A 23,852-nucleotide genomic window follows, 5' to 3' on the forward strand; every position below is an offset into this window, starting at 1 on the left:
GTACACTAGGATGGTGAGGAGTTCATTTCTCACACCTCCACACTGAAACAACTTTGCTATGAAAATAATTTTGGGGAACTACCTCAGAAATTGTAGTAGTGCTGATTAAGATGTACATCAGTCAGCACTAGTGCAGAATCTGAGCATCACTGAATGCTAATTTAAACAGCTTTAATCTTTCTTTAATTAAAAGGAATTTGTACATTAATTCCACACCTACAACTCATGACATACCCCAAAGAACATCATGTATAAAATAAAATAGATTAAAAGCAACAAGAATATGAAGATTAATTTGACTGCTTGCTTTAATTAAAACTTTATGGTAGTGATCCCATATGAAAGCTGAAGACTTAAAGGATTAAATTAGCTTCTTAGAAATTTTTATTCATTATAACTTTATAATAAAGCACTTTTCCCCCCCAGAGGAAAGGTGCTTTGTAAATCTTTCGAACAGCATGCTTTGAAATATTTCTGTTACAGACTATATGTGGTCAGACCCAGGAAAGTGGTACTCTTTTCCACTTTGTTGAATTCACATAAATTTCCTTCATGCTTTAATTGGTTTAGCCTTTATATTTGTTATTGCTTTCACTGTGTCATTGCCATGTAGGAAAGTTCTGATGATAACAATCTAGTCTTCCTTCTAACCTACTTATTCTTTCTTAAAAGTGTTGTATTAGTCAGGGAAAGAAGTAAAGAAAAAAAAAGATTTCTTATAAGATACTGGCTTATGTGATTATGGAGACTGAAAAGTCCCACAGTCTGCCATCTATGAGGTGGAGACTCAAGAAAGCTGGTGGTGCAGTTTAAAGACCTGAGAGCAGGAGAGCCAGTGGTGTAGGTGCTAATCCTGAGTCTGAAGGCATGAGAACCAGGAGCATTGAGGGCAAAGCGCTGTCTCAGCTCAACCAACCAAGCAGAGAGCAAATTCAGTCTTCCTCCATCTTTTTACTCTATTCAGGTCCTCAGTGGATTGGGTGACGCCTACTCACATTGCTGAGGGCCATCTGCTTTAACCAGTTCACCAATTCAAATGCTAATCTCTTCTAGAAACACCTTCACAGCTACTCCCAGAAATAATGTTTAACCAGACATCTGGGCATCCTGTGGCCCACTCAAGTTGACACACAGAGTTAATCATGTCGTATGTACTATTTTAAAAACATCTGCAATAAATTTGTATAAATGCTTACATTTAGATACCATGTCATATGCCATTTTTTCTAGCACTTTTCTCTAATGTCTTGGTAACTCCATTGTTTGGTACTGTAATAATTGGATACCTGCCATGGGAACCTAAGTTTTTTTGTGTGTGTGCTAACGTGCGTAGAGACATACTTTTCTGCAGGGTGTAGTGTAGACACAGTGAGGTTGGGAGGGATTGGGCGTAGCAGTAGATGATAGTATAACTGAAAGTGGGGTCCGGCTGCTCATCGCTCAGAAGCCACTAAAGAGGCCAGGTTGGCGGAAAGGAAAGTTTGTTTTGCTTTGGATGCTGTCAGTGTGGGGGTCGGGGCGTGGGTGGTAAGGGCTGACATCTGTCCAGAGGCCGACTCCCACCACTGACAGTCAGTGGGCAAGAGCTGTTATAGATGGAGGGAGGGGCTACGTGCAGAAACAGCACAGTCAGCTCTGCCTGTCTTGAAATTGGTCATCAGTGGTCTGACCAGCATCATCTTGATTGTTTTAGGTACAGTTAATCTTCAGTTCTAGGGTCGGTTTGTTTCCATTTCTTTGAGGCCAGTTCTCGGAATTGTGGCAGCTCATGGCTGCAGCCTGGTCATCATGTAGTTAACTTCTTCCACCTGCTGGGGGTTTTAGTATCTTTAAGATAGCTCACAGGATATGGCTCAGAATATTATCTACAGCCCTTAAGAAGGAACTAAAGGTCCTTGACTGTGCTTAATGACTAAACTATTATTATTTGGTCTCCTTTGACTGTTTTCCTTTGTTTCTGCATTTTCTCACTTCTCTGATTAAACTTATTCTTTGGCTAAAGTTTTTCCACAGACAAAAGGCAGGTTGAGGATGTGGGTGGCAAGGACCGTAGGATCCTGCTCCATTTCAACAGTGTAGAGGCTAAGAGCAGATAGAGCTAAACTTTTATGTGTAAGGAGATCCTGAAGTGAACTGTCTCTTTCTGTTATACTTTTAATCTGAGTTTTCTCAAGAGACTTTGGCTTACATGCTTCCTGGGGTCATTTTTAAAGTTGTCTTCCAGAATAGGAAGAGTGATGTAAAATTGTGTATAACTGCAGGCAGAAATATCCCCTCCCTTTTAAAAATGTATACTGTTTTAAATGGCTTCATTGCACACAGATATTGGTGAATGATAAGAATGTAAGTGTTGGTTCTGCAAATAAAAGACTGTATGTTTTCCACAGACTTCCCAAACTATCACTGGGGAAAAAAATCTCTATGTAACTTTAATGAATGTACAGAAGTTACCAAAGTTGAATGATATGTATGTGAAAAGGCTTAGTAAGAGCTCTTGTCCTTTTGTTGATTCAAGAATCTGTATCTTAAGTCTGAAACCTAATTGTAAAACAGTTTAGAAAATTGAGGATTTTATAAGATGGAACTAAAAAATAAGATGTTTGACATGGTCAGGTGAAAAGCAAAACTAAGATTTTTTGTTTGTTTTTTAAGTGAGGGGCCTGATTCTTTAACTTTCCAATTTTTCTTTTAATCTAGGGCTGCAAATTAGTGTCATGATGAGAAATTATAAGAGCACAAGAGAAAGGTGGTTAAGATGGTAGTTTTAGGTACAAAATATTGATTGGATTAAATAAGCCCATTTGCTAGCATTGGTTGGGTCTAGAGTAACAGCAAAAGGAAAAAAAAAAGAGAGAACATAAATACAACCACTTAAAAGAGGTAATTTTATTGTGATTCCTTTTGGGTAGATTACCAATGTCTGGTTGCTAAAGCAGTTGGACCCTTTTTAGTTCTTATTTTACTGGGCTTATTCATCATAGTTTGGTGGTGGTTGACTACTCTGGCCTTGCAACTTTCTTCCCTTTGACTTTTTTTTTTTAATTATTAAATTTGTTATTCCTCTGGGTTTCCCTTCCCCCCTCTTCTTTATCATAATGCTTTTGCACATTATTTTTTAATAATATTACCCTCTCTTGATAATGATATCTACACTAAGACACATACTAGCAGTTATGTATCTGTTGACATCTCAGTACAAAACAACTCACCTTTCTCACCTGATTGATAGATTTCCTCCTCATTGTTTACAAACATCAGTATCGACCAGTTTCTGAAACCAAGAAAAAAGATGCAGTTTTAAGTGAAATGGTGGTGATATGCACAAATGGATACATAAAACTTAGGTTTTTAGAGATATGATTAGTTTTTTCTGTTCTTCTTAGGATATGTGCAAGGAATGAGTGACTTACTTTCCCCTCTTTTATATGTGATGGAAAATGAAGTAGATGCCTTTTGGTGCTTTGCCTCCTACATGGACCAAATGGTAAGGTTCCATTCCAAACTAATTCTGAAAATTTTAGTTGTATAATAATCTTATTATATAAGATTGATGTTTATATTTAGCCAATTATGGTAGAACTTAAAAAAAACTGCTCTATGTTGTTTGCTCGTTTGTTTCTTTTTTAAATAGCCTTTTCAAGAGGCTTGGAAATGCTGGTATTGTTTTTAATACAAAAAGTAGATAGTAAGTGCCTATAGAACAGGAATAATCAGGATTTAATATTGGTAAATTCTTATGATCTGCAGGAGAACCATGAGTCATTATAGAATATTGATGAAATAGATGATTTCAGTTCTTGTGAAGTAGTTGAACTTTCATATCATCTGTTTCAGAGATAAAGCTTAGTCATGCCAAGTAATATCCTTACCTTTTGTGAACATTTTGTATTTTGTCATTATAGTGGCTGATTTTTCTCCAGATGTGTTTGAACTATTTGTAATGTTGACAGCTTCTTAGCTTTTTCCTAAGCATGCGATTATTAGAGTTGAACTGTGTCTATATATACATATTATTATAAGGAACATTTTATCTATTATCATTGATATATCTTGGAGACAGAGTTCTAGGACAATAGTACAGTATTAACAGGAAAATAGAACAGTCTTCTCAAGTAATCTATTAGAAAGGGGGAAAAAAAAAGCAAAGGGGCTAAGAGCATATAAAAGCATATGAAATCCAAAGACCTGACTACATAGGTCACTGTACTGTTTCAAAATAAAATAAATATACTTGATGCTGGGCCTTGATGGTTGGATATTGAAATGGCTTGCTTGCAAGGGAATAAAGATTTGAATATGTAGTCATATAAAATGTTTCCCTGTAGTGGAGAGTCTGTGATACAGATGTGAAATTTTTTGATTACTTCTATTTTTTGATTACTTCTATTCTTCCTCTCTTGCTTGCCTATTTTTTTATTTCCCCTTGTAATTTGTCCCAATTTTATCTGTTTCCTCAAGTCTCTTATCCATGGTTCCAACTCATCCTCACTTCTCCTAGTTCTTTTCCATACTTGATAAGATAACCATGAATTAACGTTTTTGGATTATTTGGAAAGATTTTTAATTGCAGTAATATGGTAATACCATAGTTTGCATTCCTTACCTTTTTGATTGATTGATTTTACCTGCTTTCTTAGTTCCATTTACTCCCAGGTGCTCTAGAAACCTGAGGCATTTGTTATAAAGGTCTGTACAACTGATAACTAATTGTGTAAAAACTGTTGTCTGCTTTCCTTGTGTTTTTGTTGTTTATCCTCTTTTCACTAGAGCTAGTATGCACCTTGATAAAGGGGTCATGTCTTTGTTTAACTATTCTCTGATATGCTTCCAGAATTTTCCTAATGCCTGCCATGAGGTTTTTGTTCAACAGATTTTTGTAGAATAAACACATGAATATTTCCCCAGTGCTTAGTTTAGACCTCTACTTACAGTAGGTGTTCCAAGAATTAGCACAAACATATGGCATTTAGTGTTTTACAGTAATAGTTTTCATAAAACTGAGCTAATATTGGCATGTTCAAATATATTGGCTTGTGGTGCCAAATACATACATACATGCATACGTGTGCATGTATTTAGGTGTCAGATGTAAAGACTACTTTCTGAACATCTGCAGTGTACCACTTCACAGTCTATTTGTCATTTTTGTGTATGAAGGTTCAAGTTCTTTTTTCTGTCTCGTTCACAGTAAATGTTCTCTGTTTGCCTTTTCCATTGAGAATGGTCTGGGGATTTTTCTAGTCTTTATTCTAAAAAGATCTCTTAATATATTGTCTACTAACATCTTTTGCTTCATAATATTTGAATGAAAGGGCAAGAAGTTACAATCAAAATAATCCACACAGTTATTTTTCACTGCATTGCTATTGTTTTGGTGTCCTTGAATCTGTGCTGCTGTTTGACTCCTTTTTGTTTTATGGATTTATTTAACATAAGTTTTAACTAGTGAGGCTGAATTCAGTGTCTGTAGATTTACTTTTGTTGATATTTACTCACATCTAATGTAGGTCTAGGCATAGACTTTGTTTTCGAAATATAGAAATATTTGCAAAATGCTCTGACGAGCTTTCTTATAGCCACCATTCATTTTGCCATATAGTTTTGTCTCACCCTTCCTTCTCACCCGCATCCATATATATACACACACACACCTCTGTATAAATGTACATGTACATATATGTATACATGCATATGTGCATACCTATGTATATGTATGCACACACATATTTATTTACAGTTACACTTGATGCCCTTTGTATATCCACTGTTGACCTCATTTCCCTTTCTCCAGGAGTAGCTACTTTTCTGAAGTCAGCTTCTGTCATTTTGAGAGTGCTGCTTTTTATAGCAGAGTGGGTAGCAGTGGCTATGCCATGTTGGTACTTCCAAACCAATTTTAGCTTTTGGTCATGTCACAGCAAAAATTATGCTGTTAATCAGAGAGTTAATTCTGCCTTTCCCTTACAGTTCCATGTGGGAAATGTGAAGAAACTATATCCCAGAGGCTTGCGTTAGTCTGTTAAACTATTTCATTCACTAATTAAACTATTTAAATCACTGAAGAGAAGCCATTTTATTGAGAATCAGTAGCCCTTAATTTTCAAAATTTCTTTGCCAGGAATGAATGGTTTCTAATCAGATGGATACTTCTAATAAAGCACTATTATTGTCTCAGAAACGAAAAAAGAAGTGTGAGGGAGGGGATGTTGTTCTTAGGCTTTTCACAAAGGTTAGGGCAGTAGTTCACCATAAAGGGGTTAGAACACTAGGGTTAAAGGGATCAGAATCATCTAAGAAGCCTTTATTTTGGTGCACTCCCCATCCCCAAACCTTGACTGAAGTGTTGGTAGGGAATCTATTAAACTTCAAAGATTATTTAAAACATGTAACCACAGTAGTTCTCAAACTGTATGATCTCAGGACCCCTTCACACTCTTAAATATTATTGAGGATTCCAAGAGCTTTTGTTTATGTGGGTTATATCTATTGATGTTTGTCATATGAAAAATTAATGCTAGGAAATTTATAAATATTTATTTATTCATTCATTTAAAAATGACAGTAAACCTGCCACACCTTGGTATACATACATTTTTTTAAATGAAAAGTAACTTTTCCAAAACAGTTTAGTGAGAAGAGGGATTATTTTCCATTTTTCATTTTCTTTAATGTTTAGTTTAGTAGTTTAGTTTAATAGAACACAGCTGACCTGCATATCCACTCCTGTATGCAGTCTGTTGCAGTATCACACATCATATAGCCTTTACATTTATGGGGGAATTTAAAGTGCAAAATGCATAGATGGTTTTAGTGTTGTTATGAAAATGGTTTTGACTTCATAGATTCCCTAATGTCACCAAATCTAAGAAATAATTAGCTAATTCTTTAACATGATATGTTAAAGCTAAAATTAATTTTATTTCATATGTTAATTTGAAAAAAATATTTAACAGTGAAGTGATTTGATAAAAGTCTATTTTCCAATGTGTGTTCCATTCACCAAGTCTCTTATTTGACGTAAGAAATAAGTATTGATATATCAGTCAGTCTGCCCCTGCTGTTTCTGCATTATTCTTTATCTAAAAAAAAAATGAATAGAGGGAAAAAGTAATTCTTAGTTTGAGACCAGAGATTCTCTTTCCTCCTTTTTAATGTTGCTTTAGCATTTTAATTAGTTGTGATTTTAAAATATAACCAGTGTGGTATAAATCCAGCATTTGTCATTATATTCATGGCATAGTTATCAGTGATTATGTACTGTAAAATATTTATTAAATATAACTTATGTGATAACATTTATTTTTTTAAAGCATCAAAATTTTGAAGAACAAATGCAAGGCATGAAGACCCAGCTAATTCAGCTAAGTACCTTACTTCGATTGTTGGACAGTGGATTTTGCAGTTACTTAGGTAAGTTTAATGAAACAAATCTATACCCAGCAAATTGTAAGGTAATACTAACAGAGAAAAAATGTAAAGAGCTCTTTTAAAGATGTATATACTCTACCAATGTTGCCTGGGTTCCTCTGAGGAATAAAAGTGTGGGACCAAACTGTCCTTGTATAATTTTGCCTTAAAACAGTTTGTTTATAAAGTGAATTCTAGTTGTCCCTCATTATTTGTGGGGGATTGGTTCCAGGACCCACCCACCACCCCTATACCAAAACCTGAGGATACTCAAGTCCCTTACATAAAATGGTGCAGTATTTGCATATAACCTATGCACATCCTCCTGTAGACTTTAGATCATCTCTAGATTATTTATTGTACCTAACACAATATAACTGCTGTGTGAATAGTTGTAAATACAATGTAAAGACTATGTAAATAGTTGCTAGGCAAGGCAAATTCAAGTTTTGCTTTTTGGAACTTACTGGAAATTTTTTTTTTTCCAAAAATTTTCCATTCATGATTGGTTGAATCCATGGATGCAGACATGCAGATATGGAGGGTCAACTGTATTTGTTGTTATTTGGTGGTTTTCTTTTAAAGAAGTTAGCCTGCAAATTTAAATTGTTTCCTTGAATTAGTAGAAAGCAATTAAATTTATAGGACTTTTAATAGCCTAAGATGAATAGAAAAATTTGAGTTTGAAATAGGTCACTGTATTCTGAGATAATTAGCATAAGAGTAAGCCATATATATATTTTTTTCTGTGTAGAATCCCAGGACTCTGGATACCTTTATTTTTGCTTCAGATGGCTTTTAATCAGATTTAAAAGGGAATTTAGTTTTCTAGATATTCTTCGATTATGGGAGGTAAGTTCTTAAATTATTGTAAAAATTAATATTTTTTATGGAAACATTTTGTATCTGTAGAGTGTAAATGGATTATAATATCTTGACTGAAATTTCGAAAGCGGTTATATTCTGAAAATTCTAATGGTTTGTGGTCTCTCCTTAAAAATTAACCATCTTGAACCGAATGTGTGGTCTTTGGAGCTTTTTTCTGTAAATCAAATCCTTGTGCGATTGGGTGCCAGTGGGTTTCCCAGAACCAGTCCTTTGGACCACTTGTGCCTGTGTTCTTTCCTTGGAAGGCTTGACTTTATGTGAGGCTCTGCCACATTTGGGTATAGATTTGAATAGAGCTAAGGAAGTTTTGGCAGGCCAGTCAATTGAGATAGTACTTTATTTGTAGTCTGAAATATTGGGAGAGAACTGACTTGTGTTTTGCTTTTTTAAAGAAATTTAAGTTAGAGCAGAATACTAAGAATAATATAACAAATATCCCACTATCCACATTTAACATATGTAAATATTTTGCTGTATTTACTTCTTGTTTCTTCTCTTTCTTTCCAAGACAGAAAATATTTAAAGATATAGCTCATATCTTTAATCACCACCCCAAGCCCCATTTCCCTCTTCCCCTCTCTAGAGGATATTCATGATCATGTTTTTGGTTTATATCCTTTTATTCCCTCTTGCACCCAGGGCAACTCTTGATGAAAAGCAGAAAATTATTATTTTCTTCTTATACATCTGTTAATTGTTAAGTTAACAGATGGATGTGCTTTTGAAATAGAATATTGGCATAAGGACTGCTTGATGCCTTATCTTTATAAAAGTAAAGATGACAGAAATATTCCCAAGGAAAGAATGGGGGAAATAATCTGTTTGGATAATAAATAGGCTTGTATACAGTGGCCACCCTGAGGCTTTTGCACCTGGAAATTGATTCCTGTACTTCTGGTGACTGTGCTGCCATTAGAGAAGGTGATGCACCGATTGAAGGATCACCGCTTTATGGAGGATCACTTTCTTTGTTTGAAATTAGAAGGAAAACTCACATGTTCTTGACCTAGAATCATATTTTAAAGTTAATCAATTTTATTAAATTGTTATCTCAACTTTTTAAAAAAATTATCAACATAGCTGTAATAACTCCTTAGTCTGTGTTTACCAAATAAATTGGAACTTTTAATGAAACTTTTGAGGTTAATTGCATTGTAATTAAACTTCAAGAATTGGATTTAGTCTGAAACTTATTCTACTTAATTTACTTCTGGTAAAAGCGTAAAAACATTAAAGGTATGCTTTAATAGTAGTGTTTACATGGCTCTTTTGATCTTTCTAAAAAAGATATTAGGTATATTAACCAGGGGGAAATTAAGAACTTAAGTTTTAGGGCATTGGCTATACTTAGGAAGAAGTGCAGCTATTGATCAGATGTTTTATACATTTGGGTATAAATTTTGGGTGGTCAATTCAGTTTTTGTCAGGGATATTCTGAGTTATATAATATGTTTAGAATGTAGAGCTACCTCTGGGTGTTTTTAATTTCATGCAGTGTATAACTGAATCTTTATTCCCATGATTTAGCTCCCCTGTACCCTTCCCCTCCCCCCACCGAGACTGAAGATGATTTAAAAGTGAAAAACTGAAGGTTCAGAAAAATACTGAAAATGCTTCTGACCCTTACACTTTAACCTCATGACTGTGGCTCCTTAGTTAATACCATTTATCATACTGGTTAGGCTCAGTGTTACTGTAGTTACCTAAAGAGCCACATTTGGAACTCATCATATTCATATAATAGTTAATATTATATTAACTATTAATATAATAGTTACTTCGTAGGTAAAAGTAAGACTTTCCTTCCCCACACCTCATTTCTTAACTAGAAAAAGAGTAGACTACCCCATCTAGGCAACTCGTGCTTTGCACAGAAGTCATTCAGAGTTCGGCATTGTATCTGTAAGGAAAATATTTTAGAATTGATAGAGTTTACTAAATAGGTATTCTATTTTTTATAGGTAATGTGGACTGAACTACCATGTAAAAATTTCCATCTTCTTCTCTGTTGTGCTATTCTGGAATCAGAAAAGCAGCAAATAATGGAAAAGCATTATGGCTTTAATGAAATACTTAAGGTAGTTATTACTTTAACTTAAATTTTAATATTTTGGCTCTTTCCTCTTTTTGGTGGTATTGATATATATACATTTCCTTGGAGCATTATTGAATCCCTCAAGTAACTTAAATTTTATCAAAGACAGTCAGTACTAGGACTGACTCTCTGAGAATGACAGTTCAGCAAGTACATATTGCCAGTTATTTTTCCTAGCTAATTAGGAAGAAAAGGAAATTCAACAAGTGCTCTTTTATATAGTTTAATTTTCTAAAAAAATAATTCTTTTGCTTATAACTTGAGATAGTAGACTTGGGACAACTGCTGGATTTAATGTTCTGTAAGCTTATTAACTATTCTTTAGCTTTAAAACTTGAAATGATCTAATGAAAGCTACATTAAATTTTCTGTTTACTTGTATGAGGGTGTTTTTATTTTAAGGATTGTATCTACAGTGTAATATAACTGGTAATAAGTTGTATAGTAGAATATAATAGTGTTTCAGTTTCAGTTATTTTATTTTATTGATTTATTTTAGCATATCAATGAATTGTCCATGAAAATTGATGTGGAAGATGTGCTATGCAAGGCAGAAGCAATTTCTCTACAGATGGTAAAATGCAAGGTATACAGTGTTTTAAGTAATTGCAAGATTTTTTTGTTCGTATGTTTTTGGTGGATTGAGGTCAAGAAAGAAATTTTCCTTTCAGAAGTAAAATTGGCAGCAAGTTGAAGGCAGACACAAGGCATTGGCTAGCATTTGTTTACCATTATAAATTTACAGCACTTAATTGAAAACAATTGGTTAATATGCTAGATAGGAAACATATAATAATAAGGCAAAATGACAAAAGTAATGAAAACAATAAAGAAGCTGCAGAAGCATTGATAAATTACCTAATCAAAGAACACAGAATAGGACCTCATATTAAATATGTAGTATCTTTAAGTAAAGATAGATGCTAATCAGAAATAATTAAATGAAGAATATTTGGTCTATGTCATTACATTTGTATCAGTCAAACTCTTAAAAATTTCTAAAAACAAGACAAAGTTGATGTGTTATGTCCTGAATTTAAACCAAAGTATTAGACTTTTTTTTTTTTTGCGTTACCCGGTCCTCTCACTGTTGTGGCCTCGCCCGTTGCGGAGCACAGGCTCCGGACGCGCAGGCTCAGTGGCCATGGCTCACGGGCCTAGCCGCTCGGCGGCATGTGGCATCTTCCCGGACTGGGGCACGAACCCGTGTCCCGTGCATCGGCAGGCGGACTCTCAACCACTGCGCCACCAGGGAAGCCCTAGACTTTTGATGTATTTTGGTTTTCATATTTTTTATGAGAATTCTTATTTGGTCTTTGTGTCATTTGATCATGGTTCCAAATACTTATTTTGGTTCAGTTTTACACACAGTTATTTGATAGCTGTTCTGTTCAAAACCTGCCAGTGAGGGCTTCCCTGGTTGTGCAGTGGTTAAGACTCTGCCTGCCAATGCAGGGGACACGGGTTTGAGCCCTGGTCCGGGAAGATCCCACATGCCGTGGAGCAACTAAGCCCATGTGCCACAACTATGAGCCTGGGCTCTAGAGCCCGCATGCCACAACTACTGAAGTCTGTGCGCCTAGAGCCCGTGCTCCACAACAAGAGAAGCCACCGCAGTGTGAAGCCCATGCACTGCAATGAAGAGTAGCCCCCGCTCGACAGAATTAGAGAAAGCCCGTGTGCAGCAATGAAGACCCAACGCAGCCAAAATAAATTTAAAAAAAAACAACACAAAAAACCTGTCAGTGAGATACTTCTCATGTTTAAGGAACTTCTGTGTATTGAGGGAGAAAGATGGTGTCAATAAGGAGAATGAAATAAATGCAAAATATTAGAAAACAATATGCTTGTGGGAGTGGTGGGATGGGGTAGAGAATGGCTAATTCAGAATAGAAGGTCAGAGAACCACTTATTAAAAAGAGTGGTTATGGTTTCATTTGGAGTGAAGAAGGATGGTTTGAGAGGGTGCATAACAATTACACTGTTAAAGCAGATGCTTAGATGTAGTATTAAATAGAAGTGTTAATTTGTGATTACTTTTCCTCTATGGTGAATGATGATTTTATATTTGATTTTTCTTATTCAGGAGTTGCCACAAGCGGTTTGTGAGATCCTGGGGCTTCAGGACAGTGAAGTTACAACACCAGATTCAGACAATGGTGAAGATGAAAATGTTGGCATGACTAGTTGTCCAACATCTGCATTTCAGAGTAACTCCTTGCCTGTACTTGCTGCCAGTGGAGCCAGAGATGACAACCCAACAGAGATATCCATGTCCCCAAATGTCAGCAGAGTAACACCTGCATGATCATTCTTCATGCTTTTTGAAGAGACACTTAGTTGCAGCTTCTTTTCAAGTACTGGAAAGGTGGAAATTTAAAATCTTGTTATTGATCATTCTTTAAGGTTTATGGAAAGAAAGTGTACTGATGTTCTTGCATTAAAGCTTTACGAAGATTTAAACTAATTATTTTTGTAGTTACTTCTACCAAATAGCCTTTCCTTTTCAATAACATTCCTTAGTATTTTTATAGCTAAGTACATTTTATTTTCTCGCTGATGAACTGGAATTGGATAAATATTACAAGTGGATGAGTTAGAAATTATGCACTTTGAAAACATTCACTTTGTTTACTCCAAGTTCAGTGGGTTTGGATTTGATTAAATGTTGAACCTTTCTATAGCATTCTAAGTTGAGAAGTAGATTGTTACCCAGTGACGAAATAAAAGAATTTGTTTTTCTCTTTTGTTTACAACAGTACAGCTTAAATATTTATGCTGGTTGAATGTGATATAAATTGGACATTTTCATCAATGCAGTTTAATGTGTAGATAAAGAGCTATTTCAACCATAAGTGGATTGGCAGTATATTTTTTACATTGAATTTTTCTTCACTTGTATATAAAGACTGTATAAGTACTTATTTATGAGTATAAGAAAGGATAGGCGTATTTTCTTTAACTGAATAAACTTGACTATTGATTTATATAACCTGATTTCACAAAGTTAATACATAGCTTCAATATGAGATCTTTTTCAAAACTATTTTCTTAACCAAACATTTATTTCACGAGACTACATCCAACCCTGTATCTGGTATAATTTTCGAGTTAATTGCTTGTAGTCTCACTTTACTAGTAATGTTTACTATCTTTCCTAATAATGTATTAACTGATTAATCAGGTCTTTAAATTTTTATGAAATACTCTTTACAAAAAGCTTATGTCAAAAATTTCAATATACTGTCACGAGTCTCAAAATAATACTTTTTTGTATATGAATGAAGCTGTTGTTTTTACCATGCAGTGTTGCATGATATTAAGTTATGTGTAATTAACATAACTGATTCCATTTTAATTGTAATTTGTTAAGTTCTGTACATATCATTAAAATAAATTTGAAGTTGAAGTAGTGTTTTCAGTTAAATTACACCTAGAAATAATGTGCTAGTTTTTCATCAGAAGAAAAAAATCCAAGATGGGCCCCAGTGCATCTTATATTTTTATGTGATAGAAACAATCATTTGAATGAGTTGTGGAAATAAGCAAGAAACATGACCGTTTATAGAACTAAAGAAACTTTTCATTAGCATGAAATTGGGCATAGTGTTGCCTTGGAGGATATAATTATCTGAATCAGTAAATCAGCTTCCTACAATTGATGTTAATAATGTAAAATAAAAGCTACACAGTTCTAAAATGGTCCAGTAGGTAGATTTTTTTTTTTTCCCCAGAGAGCTAGGGAACCAAAAGAACTTTTTTCTTACTTGAGCATTAACTGACAGTCACGATAGTAGAACCATTAGATTTTTAGTTTTTAATATCATATGTGTGTTATCCTTCATCAGTTAATAATGAGTAAGCCTATTCAGAGAAAAAAAAAAGTAAACTGATCAAAACCTTGGCATCTCCAGCCTTTCATTTCCTGCTGTTGAGGAAATTGCTGAGAACATCTTGATGTCCTTCTTGTTCTTCCTGGACAGGGGCTTTTGGGGAGTTTTTTTTCTACTACGTAATATAATATCTACTTCAGAGTTTTAAAAAATCTTAATACATTTAGTAAGTTGAACTTTTGTCAAGTTCTGTTATTTTAAAGCTACTTGTTAAAAACATTTTTACTAAACAGTCTGAATTTCTCTTTAGCCCATTTTTTATATGGAAATGATACTAATGTAGTGCTAAGTAAAGTCTTACTTAATTAGAGTCCTCAAAATCCAGTTAGCAAATACCATGTGAACTTGAGCTGTTTGATATTGCTAAAATAGATAGTCAAATGTCTTAGTTTAACTTTTTAAAGATTTGTTTCAGTTTTCACAAGATGCTCTGTCCATGCCGATAACATGTAAAATATTGTGTGCTATATCATGTGATATTTAAAATTCAAGTAATTTAGCTGGAAAACATATTTTCAGTTCTGACAGGAGTCTATGGGAAACCTTTTTGCATTGGAGATCATTCCTATTTTGATTGTTTCATGTGCCGAGGATTCTTCACCTCTTTATAATGCTAGAAACTTGGTGATGACTAAAGCTTTTTTGAGTAAGGAAAACAACTTTTTGAGAATGATAGTGATTCTTGCTGAACCTGACCTTTCCAGAGGTTTTTATGGATGCCAACTAATTCTTATGGGAAATTGATGTAATTATGCCCATTATCAAAGATACTTTGTGTAAAGTAACCCAAAATGTTTACTGAAGAACCTAGAATTTCACTTGACTTTGTGTGTAACTATGTAATAGGTAACATCATTCCAGCTTGCATTTCTTTACTTGGGGTTTCAGAAGATGCATGAACCTCTTACTGTATTTGAAATCTTGTGTGTATACATGCATATTTTGGTGGAAAAGTCATAGAGTTTCTCAAAAGGTTCTCTGATTTTCCCCAAAAGTTGAAAACCATTGTTACAAATTGTATAATGTGAGGATAATGACGTAATTTGACCCACGCTAATGATTTTATGTGCTGAACCTCCATTAATTAAAATATGTTTAGAGTGCTCATTTCCAAATTCTTGGTCTGTATTGTCAAAATACATGTCCAGGCTCTACTTCAGAGCTACAGAATCAGAATCTTTGGAAGTGAGGTTAAGGAATCTGCATTTTAACAGGCTTCCATGTGGTTCCTGAGCCTCCCTGAAGTTAGAGAACTGGAATTATTTAGTGTATTTTATAGTTTAACATTTTGACTTATGGTCAGGTAGGCAAGTCCTTAAGTTGTTAGAAAGTAATTCCTTGATTTTTCTCAGGTGGAATTTGCCCTAGTTCTGGTCACCATTTTTAGTAAAAAGTGATGACAGTCATCTTAGCCCATAGGTTCCCCCTCCGTTCTTACATTTTGAAGACAAACTTTCAGTGTCATTTTATTTCTGAACATGAAACAGGATTAAATTTGAGATGAATCTGAAAGGTTTCCATCAGTATCATAATGTGATTATCTAGTACTAAACATCTGTACTTATTTGTACTTTTGATGTGAATACTGCCATTTGAATGATACAATGTATTTGGCCTAATCTCCCTTTCGGTCCTTATAATATGTGAGTTTTAAGTTGTAGATTTTTGAGGATTGCTCTGATTGCAAGTATTTTTCTCACTGTTTTATAAATAGACTCCTATTTTTCAGGTTATGTCTTGACTTAGGGAAAAACAGTGTGTCATCCTTAGATGCAAAGGTGGGGTGGGGTAGGGCAGTGCGATTGGACATACTTCTATAACTTTTGGGATATCCAAAAGCACTCTTTTAGCCCATGGGAAACTATATTGTTAACAAAGTCACTGTAAAGAAAAACTGATTGTAATCTAAGTCTCTTCTTCAAGAGCTATCCGGAATCAAAAATATCATATTTGCCTAATGTAGCTCAATCCCTAAAGTTAGAATTGAAATGTTAGAATAATAGGTCAGCTGTTAAATATGTTTCTCCTCAAATATCTATGTGGTATATTGTTCCTCACATCTCTCTCTATGTGAAAAAATAGACAGGGTGAAAAGAATAAATTCCAGTAAGCTTAGCTGTGATCAGTGAGCAGTCCAGTTCTCTTTCAGCTTTTTTTAATTAAGAAGACTATTAACTTCAGAAATGGGCTTTTGCTGTAACAGTCAATAATAGATATTTCCAACACCACACTAGTCTGGAGGTACCAGACCCAATGGGTTAGTGGACTGCTTTAAAAAAAAAAACTAGAGCTGTTTTTAGATTGCTTTAGATGTTGTATGGCCAAATTGTATATCTCTTTTCCATAGGTGTTGCAGGCTCACTTTCATCTGCTGTAGTACGGGTTGAAGTGGTGGAGGTCACTTGAGTTGATATAGTGTGGAGATTTTCTTCATGTGAGCACAGGCTCATCCCTCACTCTGACTATCATGGCATAATCAATTTTATGAAGACTTCTCATTCAAAGAGTGGTATCTTCTAAGGTCTCAGGTGAGCCTAAGGCTTTTTTCCCCGTACTGCTACCTTTTTTTTTTTTAATTCATTTGTAGATACTTAAAGTTACAGGATAGATGACAGCTTCATTAACTATGTACGTGACATTGGTTTGTGAATATGTTGAAAAGAAAATGCTGTTATGTAGAAGCCTGCTTGAGTTTCTTAAAAGTTAGTCATGGCAGGCTCATTTCATTTCCTTTTATTGATAGTATACTACCAAGTCAAGAAAATACTTTAGCCATGGCATAAATTTATTTTGGTATGGTATCCATGTGGTTAGGTTGGAGGAATTAGGAGTGGATGGTAGTAATAGTGAACAATTCCTGCCAAAGAACCTAAAATGTACCCTGTAAGCTCTAGGAGTCAAATGTCAATGGAAAAAAAAATCCAACCAAACTGATTGTTAGGTTGGTTTTGTGCTATAAAGTTCAGCCTTTTCTCCTATTCAATGTAGTTTAAGCATAGAAGGCATACATATCAAATTTGCTTGTGACACAAACTTGATAGGCTAGAATGATGGCTTAAAACCAAAAAGACAAGCTACTTAAGGGAAAGAGATCAGACTTTTTGTTGATTCCCAATCTCAAAGTAATCACTATTGATTTTTTTCCAAATATCTGCATACTCTCGCATCCCATATCTATCCTTTAATAACTTCACCTGCCTTCTCTGTTCACCTTGGGGAATGACCAGGAGAATTCTTTCTTACTTTCAGTTTATTTCCTTTTATCCTTCCCCTCAAACACATTTCTTTACATCTCTGAAGCTTAGCTTTCCTTTGATGACATTTTATTCCCAGTTGGATTTTTATTTGGCCAGGGTGTGAGGGTGAGTGGTGAGGGAGGGAGGGAAGAGTAAGAAGTCCTCGGGGTCTCTCATCTTTTGCCTACAAATGGAAGTATGTGTGTGTAGTGGGGGAAGTTGATAGGAGTGGAAAGATTGGTCTGACCTAATTGTGCACTGTGGATACTCCTTTGTTTATTTATATCACCTTTTCCATATCTTTTTCCTAGAAGTCTTCAGCCTCCTAGGATCTACTTCCATTTTCCAGGTGGTTTAAGGACTGGCTTATATTATTTCTCTCTTGTTTTTACAACTGTCTTCAGTAGGACAGATACCTACGTTGAGGACTCATTGATGTCCTTAACATAAAACTTCCCTAATTTCGTGGACCTTGTCTCATCTGTCAGCTGTTTATCAGCATGGCCATTCACGATCACATGGCCCTCTTTCATCGGTAAGATCTTGTGTTTGAAGGTCTCCTTATCTGGCAATATCTCACCTTATACTTTCCTACTTTCTGACTCTTGGGCTCTGTAACTGCTTGGTCCAAGCCAATTCTGTAGGCTTTTCTTATGACTGTTGGCTGCCTGGTTATCATGGACTATAAGGACAGTCACGTCATCAAAACCTAGGTGTACGTATCTCTTTAATTTCTGCCAGAGATTCGAAACCAGTTCCCCTATTTATATCACTCTGGCTTCAGAATCAGTGAAGGATAGGGAGATAACTAACACTTTGAGCATTTAATATCTGCCAGACACTGTGATAAGCACTTTATACACATCCAATTTAATCGGCACAATAGCCCTATAAGATGTAGGTATTGAGACTTCCCTGGTGGCGTAGTGGTTGAGGATCTGCCTGCCAATGCAGGGGACACAGGTTCGAGCCCTGGTCCGGGAAGATTCTACATGCCGCGGAGCAGCTAAGCCTGTGTGCCACAACTACTGAGCCTGCGCTCTAGAGCCCACGAGCCACAACTACTGAAGCCCACGTACCTAGAGCCCGAGCTCCGCAACAAGAGAAGCCCCCGCAATGAGAAGCCCACGCACCGCAATGAAGAGTAGCCCCTGCTCGCTGCAACTGGAGAAAGCCCGTGCAGCAACAAAGACCCAACGCAGCCAAAAATAAATAAATAAATTTATAAAGAAAAAAAAATGTAGGTATTATCACCCTGTATTACAGAAATGAAGGCTGAGAAATGTGATGTAACATGTCCTCAAACACAGCTAGGTAAGTGACAGAGCCAAGATTTAAACTCAGGTTTATCAAAACCAGTGCCCTATTTCTCTGCAGTATAGTTTATTTTTAAAAGTTTTAATTTTTGTCATCAACATCACACATGCACATGGTTTCCACAAGATTTGTTATGAGAATTTTTTTTCCTTTTCCCTACCCTCCAGTTCCTCCTCCCAGTGGCAAGACTTTCCACTTTCAGCTGATTCTTTTGGTGTTAATTTCTATATCTCTCAATGCTGTGATATGCTTGTATTGCTCCTACTTTAATTTCCAGTTGGAGGAATTATCCATTGACTCCCTGTCTTCAAAGATGGAGACTTAGCTTTCTTCCCCTTCCCCTCAGTTCCCACAATATACCCTTCTTTATTGTTCCATCTTCCATATAGTTGATATAATATTGGTTAGGGCAATGCAGTTCTTAGCTGAGACATGTCTTTCTTTGGCCCTTTCATTTTTCTTTGGGGGTTAATTCTCATTAAGGTTTTTTGTTTTTGATTTTTGGGTTTTTTTTTTTTGTTGCTGATTTTATATATAATTGTCACTAATCCAATCTACCAAATGTTTAAATTGGGGCTTGTCAACTATGGGGGTTTACCATAGGGTAATCTGATTGCTCCATTTTGTTCAGAGCTCTTAATGTATTTTTAGGTTTTTCCTTTTTTCCTGGTCAGAGTCTCCAAGCTTTTCCTATTAACCTGGCTGCAGGGTAAATGCCTGGTTCTCAGCCTCCTGTGGTTTGAGTCTCAGTATCCAGGGCATACATTCATTTAATCACTTTCCTTTCAGAGTGATACTATTCTCAACCACGTCTAGTGCCCTTCAAACCAGAGCCCCTCTGTTTTACCGTTCCCAGAGAAAAAGCTCCATTCATCTACCTGGGGGCAGGAGGGGAAGTGGCTTGGCTATGTAGAATAGAAGGGAATATGGGGTTTTAACTGCCTTTAAAAAAAACAACAGTTTCATTAGGATATAATTTATGTGCCATAAAATTCACTCTTTTAAAGTGTGAAGTTCACTGGTTTTTAATGTATTCACAGAGTTGTGCAACTATTCCAGTATCTAATTTTAGAATATTTTCATCACCGTCAGAAGAAACTGTACACGGAAGTAGTCATTCCTGCCTCCCGACTCCCTCCAGCCCCTGGCAACCACTAATCTACTTTCTGTCTGTCTGTCTCTCCTCTCCCCCATCCCTTTTCTTGTTTCTTTTTGCCTCTTCTAGACATTTTATATAAATTGAATCATACAATATGTGGTCTTTTGTGACTGGCTTCTTGTACTTAGTATGATGTTTTCAAGGTTAATTTATGTCCTAACACATTTCAGTTCTTCCTTTATATTACCATTTATGGACATACCATGTTTTGTTTTGTCTTTTCAGTAGTTAACATTTGAATTACTAGGAATTTTGTTTTTTGGTTATTATGAATAATGTTGCTATGAACATTCACGTACAAGTTTTTGTGTGGACATATGTTTTCATTTTAGGTGTATACCAAAGAGTAAAGTTGCTGAGTCATGGTAACTCTAGGGTTAACTTTTTGAGGAAATGCCAAACATTTTTCCAAAGTGACCACACCATAGTAACATACATCTAGGAGTAAGATTGCTGGGTCATATGGTAACTTGATAGTTAACATGTTGAAGGACTACCAAACAAAGTGGCTTTATCATTTTTCAATCCTGGCAACAATGTATGAAACTTGCAATTTTTCCACTTCCTTCCAGTACTTGTCTGTCTTTTTTATATTAGCCATCCTAGTGGTTTATAAAGTGGTATCTCTTTTTGTGTTTGGTTTGCATTTTTCTAATGACTAATGATGTTGAACATCTTTCCGTGTGCTTATTGTCTGTGTAGTCTTTGGAGAAATGTCTGTTCAAATGCTTTGTCCATTTAAAAATTGGTTTACTTGTTTTTTCATTGTCGAGTTGGTAGAGTTCCTTATATATTCTGGATACTGTCTTCTTTGAGATACATGATTTATAAATATTTTCTCCAATACTGTGGGTTGTCTTTTAATTTTCTTGATGATGTCCTTTGAGGCACAAAGTTTTTAATTTTGATGAAATCAGACTTTACATTTGGTTGCTTATGCTTTTATCATATCTAAGAAAAAATTGCCTAATCCAAGGTCATGAAGATACTCCTATATAGGTTTTCTTACAAGTGTTACAGTTTTAACTCTTAAATTTAGGTCAGTGATCCATTTTGAGTTAATTTTTTTTTTTTTAAATTTTTGGCTGCGTTGGGTCTTTGTTTCTGTGTGAGGGCTTTCTCCAGTTGCAGCGAGCGGGGGCCACTCTTCATCGCGGTGCGCGGACCTCTCTCTATCGCGGCCTCTCTTGTTGAGCACAGGCTCCAGACGCGCAGGCTCAGTAACTGTGGCTCACGGGCCTAGTTGCTCCGCGGCATGTGGGATCTTCCCAGACCAGGGCTCGAACCCGTGTCCCCTACATTGGCAAGCAGATTCTCAACCACTGTGCCACCAGGGAAGCCCTTGAGTTAATTTTTGTGTATGAAGTAAGGTAGTGTAACTGAAAGCGGGGCCCGGCTGCTTGCCGACTGCTCTCTGCTCAAAAGCCAATAAAGAGGCAATCTTCAGTAAGTGGTTCCGGGAAAACTGGACAGCTATATGTAAAAGAATAAAATTAGAACACTCCCTAACACCATAAACAAAAATAAACTCAAAACGGATTAAAGACCTAAATGTAAGGCCAGACACTATAAAACTCTTAGAGGAAAACATAGGCAGAACACTCTATTACATAAATCACAGCAAGATCCTTTTTGACCCACCTCCTAGAGAAATGGAAATAAAAACAAAAATAAACAAATGGGATCTAATGAGACTTAAAAGCTTTTGCACAGCAAAGGAAACCATAAACAAGACAAAAAGACAACCCTCAGAATGGGAGAAAATATTTGCAAATGAAGCAACGGACAAAGGATTAATCTACAAAATATACAAGCAACTCATGCAGCTCAATATCAAAAAAACAACCCAATCCAAAAATGGGCAGAAGACCTAAATAGACATTTCTCCAAAGAAGATATACAGATTGCCAACAAACACATGAAAGGATGCTCAACATCTCTAATCAGAGAAATGCAAATCAAAGCTACAATGAAGTATTACCTCACACCAGTCAGAATGACCGTCATCAAAAAAATCTACAAACAGTAAATGCTGGAGAGGGTGGGGAGAAAAGGGAACCCTCTTGCACTGTTTGTGGGAATGTAAATTGATACAGCCACTATGGAGAACAGTATGGAGGTTCCTTAAAAAACTAAAAGTAGAACTACCATATGACCCAGCAATCCCACTACTGGGCATATACCCTGAGAAAACCATAATTCAAAGAGTCATGTACCAAAATGTTCATGGCAGCACTATTTACAATAGCCAGGACATGGAAGCAACCTAACTGTCCATTGACAGATGAATGGATAAAGAAGATGTGGCACATGTATACAATGGAGTATTACTCAGCCATAAAAAGAAACGAAATTCAGTTATTTGTAGTGAGGTGGATGGTCTTAGAGGCTGTCATAAAGAGTGAAGTAAGTCAGAGAAAAACAAATACTGTATTCTAACACATATATATGGAATCTAAAAACAAAAAACAGAAAAAATGGTTCTGAAGAACCTAGGGGCAGGCCAAGAATAAAGATGCAGACATAGAGAATGGACTTGAGGACGCGGGGAGGGGGAAGGGTAAGCTGGGACGAAGTGAGAGAGTGGCATGGACATATACACACTACCAAATGTAAAACAGATAGCTAGTGGGAAGCAGCCACATAGCACAGGGAGATCAGCTTGGTGCTTTGTGTCCACCTAGAGGGATGGGATAGGGAGGGTGGGAGGGAGACACAAGAGGGAGGGGATATGGGGATGTATGTATGTGTATAGCTGATTCACTTTGTTATACAGCAGTAACTAACACACCATTGTGAAGCAATTATACTCCAATAAAGATGTTAAAAAAAAAAGACTAAAAAAATTAAAAAATAAAATGAAGCAAGGTCAGTGGAAAAGAAACTGCTTTATTTTGGATGCCGGCAACTGGGGGGTGGGGGTGGGGTGTAGGATGGACGTCTGTCCAAAGGCCAACTCCTCCCCACTGACAGTCAGTGGGGAAGAGCTGTTATAGGTGGAGGGAGGGACTACATGCAGAAACAGCACAGTCGGCTCTGACAGTCATCTTGAAATTGGTCATTGGTGGTCTGACCAGCATCATCTTGATTGTTTTAGATACAGTTAATCTTCAGTTCCAGGGTTGGTTTGTTCCCATTTCCTTGAGGCCAGTTCTTGGAATTGTGGCAGCTTACGTCATGGCTGCAGCCTGGTCACCATGTACTTAACTTCTTCCACCTGCTGGAGGTTTCAGTATCTTTAAGACAGCTCACAGGATATGGCTCAGAATATTGTCTACAGCCCTTGAGGAGGAACTAAACGTCCTTGACTGTGCTTAATGACTGAACTATTATTATTTGATCTCCTTTGACTGTTTTCCTTTGTTTCTGCATTTTCTTACTTCTCTGATTAAACTTATACTTTGGCTAAAGTTTTTCCACAGACAAAAGGCAGGTTGAGGATGTGGGGGGCAAGGACCATAGGGTCCTGCTCCGCTTCAGTAGGAGTCTGACTTCATTGTTTTTCATGGGGATATCCAAAGTTATTCGTTCGCTATTGAACTGCCTTAGCACTTTTGTTGAAAATCAATTGACCATAAATGTAAGAGTTTATTTCCGAACTCTAAATTCTATTCCATTTACCTGTATGTCTGTCGTCTTGTAGTACCACACTGTTTTGATTAGTCTAACTGTTGTTAAGTCTTGAAATTGTTTCACAGCTTCTTAAACAGTCTTTGAGCCATTCTTTTTCGGTCTCCTCCATTTACCTCAACTTCTAGAGGTATTTGATCCTTTAGGGGATTCGACAGTGTTAGCTGAGTTGCTTCTCAGTCTTCTTCATTGATAGCTTCGGGTTCAGCTTTCTCATGTCTGCAAAG

The 23,852-nt window shown here is 36.1% G+C and overlaps 1 protein-coding gene across 9 annotated transcripts in view; it reads left to right on the top strand.

The window, feature by feature from the left end:
• TBC1D15 (TBC1 domain family member 15) overlaps nucleotides 1–12,724 on the top strand; it is a gene marked incomplete at its 5' end in the record, with an annotated part of 69,632 nt that extends 56,908 nt beyond the window's left edge. For 6 of the 9 annotated variants that reach the window (XM_079715552.1, XM_079715544.1, XM_079715550.1 and 3 more), the window contains 6 exons: nucleotides 3,384–3,484; nucleotides 7,311–7,410; nucleotides 8,162–8,259; nucleotides 10,257–10,373; nucleotides 10,890–10,976; nucleotides 12,477–12,724. In XM_079715552.1, coding sequence (XP_079571678.1) covers nucleotides 3,384–3,484; nucleotides 7,311–7,410; nucleotides 8,162–8,259; nucleotides 10,257–10,373; nucleotides 10,890–10,976; nucleotides 12,477–12,698 — 725 coding nt within the window. In that variant the 3' untranslated portion in view covers nucleotides 12,699–12,724. The remainder of the gene's footprint in view (nucleotides 1–3,383; nucleotides 3,485–7,310; nucleotides 7,411–8,161; nucleotides 8,260–10,256; nucleotides 10,374–10,889; nucleotides 10,977–12,476) is intronic. The other 3 variants (XM_079715548.1, XM_079715549.1, XM_079715545.1) reach the window with 2 other exon arrangements.
• Between the last annotated feature and the right edge of the window lie 11,128 nt (nucleotides 12,725–23,852).

The sequence above is a fragment of the Hyperoodon ampullatus genome (genome assembly GCF_949752795.1).
Source record: "Hyperoodon ampullatus genome assembly, chromosome: 11".
Lineage (NCBI taxonomy): Eukaryota > Metazoa > Chordata > Mammalia > Artiodactyla > Ziphiidae > Hyperoodon > Hyperoodon ampullatus.